Here is a 10,945-nt window from a genome sequence, read left to right on the forward strand (position 1 = left end):
CTGGCAGGATACAGTTCCACAATACAGATCATCCAGGAGAACAGCTCAGTGCAAAGGCAGGGTCCCTACTCTGGGCATCTGGCATTCATCCCATCACAAATCCCATTCAAAATGCCTTTACTTTCCAGTTTCCTGCTATTTTAGTGAATCACTTGCTTTGGAACAAGTGCTGCATAAGGCACAAGCCGAAATGGAAGTGTGGAGTCTCCCTATGTCAGTGACAACTTTTTTTTTGTGCAAAGCTGTATTGTGAAAGCCAGCTTCTGATTTTGAATGAGGCTTGTAAACAGTTGTAACCCATATGGAGGAGTGAAGATCACTTGGTTCTTGGACTTTCAGAGGGACAGGAGGCTCCAGGCTAATAGAACTGTCACCTAGGCTACCTAAGACATGTGTGCCTTACAATGAATGTTTGTCAAGACCAGTGCTGGGCAATATGCTTTCAGCCTCCTACTAGAAGGCTGCACCTTCCATTTAACACAGCATAAAGAGACCTGTGAGTGAAGATGGAGAACCATAATGCCCTCACTACAATGTAGAAAATATTTATATGATGTAATCTGATAAATCAGTGTCCCTTGATCTCTGTGGAAATCTTTCACAAGAAGATAGTGTTAAACTGTAACAGACAAGGACTCTACCACCAGGAACCCACTATTGGATATTCCCAATCAGAAATCCTGTATACAGGATTGTTTGGGTTTTTTATCTTTTCAATAAATGTGTTCTTAATGTTTTCTAGTATTCTGAAAATCTTTGTTTTGTGGAAGACAGAATGGAGGTAATACTGCTCAGGAATATTTTCTTCAGAATAGGACTTCTAATACCATGTTATTCATCTGTATAGAATTATAATGTAGACAAGCCCCCAATTTGTTCACAGATAACTCCGACTTACAATTCCATGTAAATATTAAATTTTAACACTTCCTTTTGCTTTTTCAGTTCTAATAACTTGTTTTGTCTAGAGCTGTTTGACTCTTTTAATCAAATGAAGTTACCTATTATTCCAGTAGTATTGTTGGTGTGTAATATTAAATTTCACTAATAATGTATCTTCTGACACGTTACTAATGAATAGTGAAAATGGAGTTGTGTTTTTGTTAACAGTTGTTGAGATGAATCTCAGGAAGGGTTTGAGGCTTCAAAGGGATAAATGTTAATTCAGCTGTATGTCTGTAAATTAAAAAGCAATTAAATGCAAGATGCACACTCAAGCCTTTATACACACAGATGCTCAATCCACTTCCAGAAGTAGTTTTATGGAGAGCATGTACGTGTGCCATCAGAGTGAGTATTATTTTCTAAGTGTCACCATTAGATGTGTTTCCTTGCAGTTGCTCTGTATGCAATCAGCGCTGTTTACTTTGCTGGAGTGATGGTTCGCCTGATGCTCACTTTGACTCCAGTGGTCTGTATGCTGTCAGCAATTGCTTTCTCCAATGTCTTTGAGCGTTACTTGGGTGATGATATGAAGAGGGAAAATCCGCCAGTAGAAGACAGCAGTGATGAGGATGACAAAAGGAACCCTGGCAACCTGTATGATAAGGTGAGGAGAGGAAGCAAGAGTTGGAAAAGTAGGGTTCCAGTGTCAAGGATGATAGAAGTTGCCATAACAGATTCATTTGTGTTTGTTTAGGCAGGCAAAGTGAGGAAGCATGTGTCTGAGCAGGAAAAAACAGAAGAAGGGCTGGGTCCCAATATTAAAAACATCGTGACTATGCTGATGCTGATGTTGTTGATGATGTTTGCTGTTCACTGTACCTGGGTAACCAGCAATGCATACTCCAGCCCCAGCGTGGTTCTCGCCTCCTATAACCATGATGGGTAAGTAAGGTCTACAGTCTGAAGTGATTAAAGGGCAAAAGCCTTTTTTACTGCTATTGTATTAGCAATTTGCTTTGCCTTCTTTAAATCATTCTTTAGTATATAAAGGAATTGTGACCCGAATAAAAAAAAAACTCTAATTTTCAAAAAGATGCAACATTTTCTGAAATATTTAATAAATAAAAATAATCCTACCCAAAACCAATAAAAATGATGGTTAAAAAAAAGCCTTGGAATCAACTGAGAACTTGTTTCAGAATATGTATTTTACTGGAAACACATTTAGTCATCTTCAAAAGCAGTTCAACATTCAGCTGTCAGAGAGTTCAAACTTATGACTGCTAGTGACAAAATCCCTCAAAGGGAGCTGAACTCATAAGAAGATCCTTATTTATAAACCCAGACTTATCATGGTGCAGTTAGTTTGTTGGTAGTATTTGTACAGATGCAGATGGAATGAACTGTTTTCCAGCACTCGGAATATCCTGGATGACTTCAGAGAAGCCTATTACTGGCTCAGACAGAACACGGACGAGCACGCCAGAGTGATGTCATGGTGGGATTATGGATATCAGATAGCAGGAATGGCCAACAGGACAACCCTGGTTGATAACAACACTTGGAACAACAGCCACATCGCCTTGGTAAGGGTGGCAGCTCTCTATGGAGCAGAAACACAAAATGTGTGTACTGCAGTCCAGTAGGAAATTGCAGATGTCTCTTAGAGTGATCGATATTAAGGAGAAATTGCATAGAGTGAGAAACACAGTTGTGGAAGGAACATACTTTTTTCATTTGTTAAAACCCAAATATAAGCATCAGTTTTGCTTCAGAGTTTTCATTTTGTTTGCTTGGAGCATCCAAAACTTCACTTCCACTTCAGTTTCTTCTCTTTTCTTTGGGGGAGGTTTGACAAAACGTAAGGTAACCATTCCCCTTGGGAATGCTGTAACAACTGGTACCACTGCATTACTGGCCTGTCAAAGTAAGGATCCTTGCATTTCAGCAGTGTCACTGCTGAGTGAATTTTTGAATGGCATTATGAAAACTGATCATGACTTGACAAATGTTCAGACGTGGGAAATCACAGGGAGTGATTATTTATGATTAGCTGTGGAAGTGCAGCAGACTGAATGCGCTTCTGTACTCTCACATTTGCAGATAGACAAAAAGTCTGCGTGTTTAATTTCTTTCACTTCTGAAGAGTAAGTTTAAGCTTTGTATGTGTGCTTAAAGGTGGGGTGTTAACATTGCCTGTGGTTAGAGGCCACCACCTTGGGCAACCAACCTGTGCTGTACAATGAGTTGTCGTCAATCATATTTCTTCCCAGAATGTTTTGCTACAAGGGCAAAATGGGAAGGGCTGAAGAAGTTAGGATAATTTCTTGTGTTCTTTCTGTCTTATGTCAGAAGTGAGTACAGCTGTGGACCAGATCTGCCCAAAAGCAGTGTAAAAAGCCAACAAATTAATGAAGCTGTGCTTTGAGCAAAAAATGTGTACTGGGGGAAGAGGGATCATACATCCACACTTCTTCCAGGATAGGAAACTCACATTCAGCTAGAAGCAAGCTTGGGAAATTGTACTGATGGTGTTAATATTAGTCTGATGTCACTCAACCTGCAATGCCACATGCTCTGAGGCACTTCTAATTTGGTTGTTGACCTGACAGCATTGGTGTGTCTTAAGGGACACTCACCTCTGATATCTCTGTGCAGAGATATTTACAGGAGGTAGAAATGCAGATACTGCATCTATACTCAGTTTCTTGTAGGACAAGGTGCATCATGTGAATAAAGACTGTGGAAGTCATCTGTGCTGCCTAAGGACAGTAACCACATTGCAGCAACTAGCAATAATGGCTTTCAGTAAAGAATTCTCCTGAGTAATGGCTGCTGCATTGTCAAGTTCCATTTTGGAATGAAGCTCCATAAAGGGGGACCCAAGCAATAAATGGTGTTGTGGCCAATACCTGCACTTGTGCTGTAAATAGGGCATGCCCAGGAGACGTCCAGATGATTTTCTCCTGCACAGAGATGGAAATCTGGCAAATAACCTCACATTAATTAGGATAGAGGCCAAGAAGCTGAGGTTCTTGGTCTTTTGACAGCTTGCTGCCTAAGCTTAGTGCTCTCTGATTACATTCTTAGCTGAATGATACTAAGTCAGATGCAATATTATGTATATTGCAGTTAATCCCTTACACCACAGCGATATCTTATTATGCCTTAGGTGCAAGGGCTTCAAGAGCAAACAAAACTGCTGAACTGCATGCCAGTTGCTGACCAAATTGTTCTAAGTGTGGGAAGTGACCAGGATACAAGAGGTGCTGGATACAGCTCTAAAAAGTTTTATTCTGACATTTTATCTGTGTAGATTTACCTTGAATTCAGTGCTGAGGGTGCTTGTGTGCTGCTTAGTGCAATGCACAATGGCTGCTTCATTAATGAAGTACAGAGTTCAAGAAAAAAAAAAGAATTCGCATTTCAAATAATTTGTGCACTTTGGGCAGTGTCTAAAGCTTTGAAAATAATTCGTAATTAGGTATTTTCTGCAATACTTAAGCTTTTGGTAATTAAGTTTTGACTTGAAAATTCTGTGGGTGCCACAACAGGAAAACTCTTCTTGATACATTTCATACTCAAAACACTCCTTTCAACCGGCAGCACTCCTCTTACAGAAGAGAAGGTATTTCAGTTTAGTTTGGGCTTTTAAGTTTCTAAATATTCACAAAAATGATGGCTTTTGTTGACAAGTAGGTGTTAGAGAATCACAGAACCACAGGCTGGAAAGGAGTGGGTCACCTGCTCCAACCTCCCTGCTCAAGCAGAGCCATGCTAGAGCACATGGCACAGGATTCCTGGGCTTTGGTCTGGCTGTATTGATCAGCTGTTCAGTGGGCAGCTATCAGAAATTTAAGATATTTTTGCAATGATACAGGTGGGAAAGGCAATGTCATCAAATGAGTCTGCAGCATACGAGATCATGAGAAGCCTGGATGTGGATTATGTTTTGATTATTTTTGGTGGTGTGATTGGCTACTCTGGTGATGATATTAATAAGTTCTTGTGGATGGTGAGAATAGCAGAGGGGGAACATCCCAAAGATATACGGGTAAGTGGAACCTCTGCTTTTTGTTCTTTTAAAAAACCCTTTCATTTGTGTTATCACTTGTCTGGGAGTGGTCACTACAGTGGAGGGAAATCTCTTCTACTTTATTGCCATTTTACTTGAAACATGCTGCGGTTGTTTTTCTAGAATAGTAGGAGTGCTGTTGCCTGTAGCCCAGTTTCTTTCAATGTTTCTGATTCTGAAAGGTCAGTGGCCTCAAAAGCTTTTCACATTTTTGCACGATACTAAAAGTAGGATTTTTTTGTAATTCTAGTCTGTATGTCTCTCTGTGCATCATCACATGATTGAAAAAAGTAGGAGCATTCAGGATGTTTAAACAGCATTACAAATTTCTTCAAAATCTGTAATAGTAGGAGACAAATGAAAGTGTTAATATTGACTCATGTAGGGTTTAAGCTGTTCAAACACCTCTGAGATGGCAGAAGGGTGTAGTAATATTTTCTTAAGCCTAACAAAAACTCCTAGATATTGAACACAGGCTTAAGGGAGTAGCCTGTGTGCGTACTTTCATCTTGTAGTTGAGATGAAAATGGCAGAAATTTTTTGTTTCAACACAGAGAATATATGAAGTTTATAGTGACCCTGCAGATCTCGTATATTAACAATATTGTGTTTGTTGCCTTTCTGAAGAATAGATGCCCAACTAAATTTTGCAGTTTTAGGTAACTTTTCCAGAACCACTTACAGTGATGTGACAACTTTTAACAGAAAAAAAGTACAGATTTAGGAAAACTGATCCACTGGGGTCTGGTTACAAACAGGTAGTTTGCAACTATGTCACTTTTAATGAGCACCATCCCTTTCATTTAAGGGTTCCTTTAAATCAACTTTTAAACTGTAATAGCCAGTTGAAATTCTTAGGGGTCTTTCTGTGGGGAAAGGAATGAGAGATACCCTTATGATTTTAGTTTACACTGACTCTTTATATCTTCTTTTCTTTTTAAAGGAAAGTGATTACTTTACCCCTCAGGGAGAATTCCGGGTAGACAAGGCAGGCTCTCCAACTTTGCTGAACTGCCTCATGTATAAAATGTCCTATTACAGATTTGGAGAGATGCAGGTTAGTGCTACAACTTCTTCTGAATCTTAACTGAAATGTGAGAAAACAAGTATTATGTTGATGTATCTTCTCTCTTTTAAATTAAATGCTTTTAAATTAAGCATTGCTTGTAGTAGCAGAATCTGCAGTTAGAGTGAGATTTACAAATTAAAAATAAAAAGTCGTGGTCTGCTGTTTATAACCTTTAGCAAAAAGCATTTCTGCTGTTAACCCACACTTGTACTTCTTTTTTTTTTGTGTCCTTCACATTGCCCCAGATGAGTATCTTGATTGCACTGTGCGCTGTGTGCTCACTAAAGCATCAACTGTGGTATTGTGGAGAGCTTTAGATTTGTTTTGTTGTAATAGCAACACACAAGTGGAACTATTGACTGTTTAATGTCTGTCAGAAACTACACGATTTCCATCCAAGTCACATCTGTATAAAACAACACTACACTGTATGCTAAGGGCAGCAGTTGTCACTTCCTTTGGGAACACCAGACACATGGATGGAGCTAAACCTGTTTGGTTTTCTCCTTTCCTTTTTTTCCCTTTCTTCCCTGCCCCCACCAGAAGCCCTTCCTTCTGGTGTATTAGCACAAGAATCCTTTCTTCAGTGGACTTCACTTGTAACAGAGCGGGGCCCAATTTAACTGATAATTGTGAACTGCTTCTGGACTACACGGAAAACCATGGAAGTGCAAATTATTGCAGTATAAGCAAGAGCACAAAGGCAGCAGCTCTGCTGAAAAAACACTGCAGGCTGCTGCACCTCAAATTGTTCTTTGAATTGTTTCATCTCTGACTGCAGACAGGGTATTTTTGCTGAGACATTAAGTACTGTCTCCTGTGACGTTGAGTAAGAATTAATTTGGCCCTTAGGATCTTAAAGGTTTTTCTGTGTAGTAGTAACCAGTGCAAGAGAAGTGTTGCCCTTTGGCTTGGGCCAGCTGAAAGCATTGCCTTATGAAGTTTCACAGTTTGCAGTGGTTGGTGTTCTGGGTTTTGTCTCAAACTAACATGCAACTTTAATTTTTATAGCTGGATTTTCGGACACCCCCAGGATTTGACCGTACACGCAATGCGGAGATAGGCAACAAAGACATTAAATTTAAACATCTGGAGGAAGCCTTTACCTCAGAGCACTGGCTTGTTAGAATATACAAGGTCAAACAACTAGACAACAGAGAGACACTGGATCATAAACCTAGAGTAACCAACATTGTACCGAAACAGAAGTATTTGTCAAAGAAGGTGGGTTCCCAGTGAAGTAACTGAAAGGGGTCAGGAGTTTATTTTTAACAGTGAATCACATAGCTGGTGAATTATATATTTCCACTAGCCAGAATGTTATGGATACTCTTCATGTTAGTGTCCAATATCAGACCTGCCTGCTGGTAATAATTGTTAATTTACTGTCTGCTTAACTTAAAAGCATGTGAAGACACAAGGCTAGATTTTTTTTAGGCAGAATGCTAACTGGACATAGAGTCTGTCACTGGCTGTTACAACTCTTAAGTCTTCATGTAACTGAAGTATAATCTCTAAAGTACATCAATTCATGTTTCAGTAACTATGGCTCACTAAGTAAATGTGGAAGTTGCTTTCTGACTTTGTTTGAAAGTAGTGATGCCTAGAAGTTTACAAATGGCAATTTTGTATGAAATAAATTAAATATGAAACTTTTGTTGATGGAACTTTAGTGTCTGTCTGCTTACTGCTTGAAGTCATCCTCATGGTTTTAAAGTGTTTGTTGTGCTGCCCTCCTTCAGCTTATTAAGAAAGGCCTGTTCCCAAGGGAGCTGGGGAGACTTAGCAGCACTCTCCTTCACAACATCTGTTTCCTATATATTTAAATAGATGTTGCAAAAGCAAGTCTAGAATCCTGTCTAACAAACTGGTATAGGCAGTAGACTTACACTGTGTCGTGGAAATACAAGTAGAAAACATTCTCTGCAAGTAGAGAATGTTAAATGGTAAAGATGCTTATTTCTGTGATTTGATGGGAAGTACATAAAATAGGGCATTTAGGAGTTGCCACTGAAGCAAGACATATCTTGAAATTATAAGCTTTATTGTGCCTGTCACACACTTCACACTGTAACTTGTGATCTTAAGTGACAAGCAAAGCTGTATTTATCTATGGTAGATGCACTGACCCCACTTGAGCCTTGGTTGTGTAGATTCTCTGTCTAGAAGTAGATGCAGTTCCTGACCCATCACCAACTGCTGCAGTACAAACAGGCTCTACTTCCCATTAAGAAATCAGAGAACCAGTGGAGAGGAGGGGGCAAGTGTCCAAACTAGGATTTCTTAAATATACTCTAAGGGCCCCTTCGTAGCCACAGTTTTCCAGCAGTTGCTTCCTTACTGGAAATTCAGTCCACCTCCTGTCATGTTAGGAATGATATTGCTCAAGCTCAGAGATACAATATTACATATTAGTTTGCATCTATCTCACTTTATTATAATCACATTGTTGATGTCATGTTGATTAAATACAGCTTTTTAAAATAATAATAGACCCACATCAAAGTGCAGCAAGGGTGGGAGCTGCCTCCTGGCAGGTGTGTTGAATGTACAGTTCTACCTGCCACAAACTATGTGCACAAATTTGAAGTTAATTTTACCTATGACCAACATTAATGTTCCCCTCACCCCTGTTATTACCTTAAAAAAAATCTAAAATATGCTGATAAAGGAACGTGCAAGAAGCTAACTAAGCAACCTACAGATCAACAGCAGAATTTAGAAGACTAAAATGGGATTATTCAAGGTTTTTTCTTCTGAAAAATGCTGCTTTGAGCAAATACTTCCACCTAGCTTTTAAGAGACTCAAACAGTACAAAAGATGCAAGAAGGTATTTCCAAAAAAACCTAACACTTACAGCAGTTGTGCTCTTTGGACATATTAGAATTTTATGATGTTGGTTAATTATTAATTCTGCCTCAGCACATGCTTTGGAAAGAATTCTACAGATCTGGTAGACAGGGTTACAAAAGCACATCTTGTGCAAAAGCAACTGTTGGGCAGGAATTAACAATCCCAACATTAAAAATAATAACTGGATAATGCCTAGTTGAGGGTTTAGCATTTAAGCTCTTTAAAATCAGTCTAAAGCTCAGACATTGAATGCACATCATTAAACCGCGGTCAAGACTAAATCATTAACTAATACCTGTTATTCTGTTTTTCTTTTTAGACCTCCAAAAGGAAGCGTGGCTACATTAAGAATAAACTAATTTTAAAGAAAGGCAAGAGACCCAACAGGAAGACAGTTTAAACACACTGTTCTGATTGCTAATACGAAGCAGTTGTCCTTGAGATAACCAGTCTTTGCCTTTAGCTCAAATCATGTTTCACAGCAACATGAGGGTACAGAACCATCATTGGTCCAGATTATTGTACAAAATTTTCAGGCAATGTCTGATTAAAAATATTGGCTTATTGAGAACAGCTGTTTTAGATTTGTAATGTGAAGCAAGACAGAGCTGCTATCCAAGTCTAGCAGCATTTTTTTTATTGGTACATATTATCCTTCAAATCTGTTGAAAATTTGGACTGACTTTACCAAAGAACCCTGTAATTTGGTCCTTGGCACATGCATTACTTGTCAATCTTTTCTGGAGAACACTGTTCAGCTGAATAGCAGCAGTATGAAAACTGGAATGGTGACATCTGAAAATGACTCTTTTTCAACAAGAAAGAGGTGGCAGAGCTCTCTCAAATTCAACTTTCAAAACAAGTTACTCCCATGATTATTTTTCAATGGTTTCTTTCAATGTCCTTTTACTCTTGCTGCAGGCTGGTTTTGAGCTGGAGTGCAAGAAGCAAAGCTGCAGTTTTCACAAGAGGTGACAGGACAGATTAATTGGACAAGCTGCTTTTGTTCAACACAGGATTGCAGTATTGCTGCCTTACACTGTCATTTCACAAGGTAGACAAGGCAAATCTTGCACACTGTAGATACAAGGGCTAAATTTGTAACCTCCTGAAAGATCTGAAACGACAGTAATGAATGCTGTTAACAACATACAACTGAGCACCATGGAGCTGCTGGTGCTTCAAGAACAGAAAGTAAACTATTTCAGGTGAATGTTTACATTGGTAAAACAAGTATAGCCTGGTTATTGGGGAAAAGAAGGTTGACAGGTATACAAAACCCCTTTTCTGTGGCTATCAGAGGTAGATTTGCAAACCTCTTCAGCCCTCACTGCCTTTCTGGCAAGGGTGGAAGTTTTTCTGGAAATCCTCTTTCTCTGCATTTTTATTTAGAGTGCTTAAATCAATTGAAGAAATTCCTGCTCTAGTGCTATTTGCTTTGTCTGTCTTTTATACTGGTTTCAGTTAGGTTTTATTTTTTAAGTGGTGAAAACTGTCAGATTAAATGCACTAAAATATGAATGGAGACTGAAAGTGTTCACTTTCCAGCTATAAGGAAACTATACAGACTTGAAATTTTTCTTTAATTAAAATGAAAGGGTTTTTTGCCATTTGTTTTCCTGCCACAGGTTGTAACTTTTTATAGAAACAAAACTTGCATCAATAACTTGATGTAAAATGCAGAATAGTATGTACCTTTCATGAAGAAAATGTAAATTTACAGTGTTCTGTGAGAATGTTACTGCTGACTTCTTTCCCAAGGTGTAGAATATTTTTTTGATTTATGAACTCATTTTTGACTCCAATGGTTTATACAGACCAATACTACAGCTGCAACATTTTCACAAAGATAATTAAAATCTGGATTTCTGGCCCCTGTCGTTTGGAGATTTCATTTTATTTTGTTGCTTTAAAGCTCAATGCAGACCAGTTGTCAACTGTAGGGGAAAATAAAGTTAATTCAAGTTTTGTGTTAAAGCTGTTGTGTCAGTTTTGTTGTGATTAACTTGATACAGGTTGCTTGTAGTCCTAGTCATAAATTAAGACATTAGAATTCTGTAAT

At 38.6% G+C, this 10,945-nt stretch overlaps 1 protein-coding gene across 1 annotated transcript in view; it reads left to right on the forward strand.

Annotated features, from left to right (window-relative positions):
• STT3B (STT3 oligosaccharyltransferase complex catalytic subunit B) overlaps window positions 1-10,860 on the forward strand; it is a 50,994-nt gene extending 40,134 nt beyond the window's left edge. The window contains exons 10-16 of the mRNA XM_079301439.1: window positions 1,338-1,549; window positions 1,640-1,827; window positions 2,300-2,471; window positions 4,766-4,939; window positions 5,904-6,017; window positions 7,041-7,253; window positions 9,203-10,860. Coding sequence (XP_079157565.1) covers window positions 1,338-1,549; window positions 1,640-1,827; window positions 2,300-2,471; window positions 4,766-4,939; window positions 5,904-6,017; window positions 7,041-7,253; window positions 9,203-9,283 — 1,154 coding nt within the window. The 3' untranslated portion in view covers window positions 9,284-10,860. The remainder of the gene's footprint in view (window positions 1-1,337; window positions 1,550-1,639; window positions 1,828-2,299; window positions 2,472-4,765; window positions 4,940-5,903; window positions 6,018-7,040; window positions 7,254-9,202) is intronic.
• The last annotated feature ends 85 nt before the right edge of the window (window positions 10,861-10,945 follow it).

This window comes from Erithacus rubecula, assembly GCF_903797595.1.
Source record: "Erithacus rubecula genome assembly, chromosome: 3".
NCBI classification, from domain to species: Eukaryota; Metazoa; Chordata; class Aves; order Passeriformes; family Muscicapidae; genus Erithacus; species Erithacus rubecula.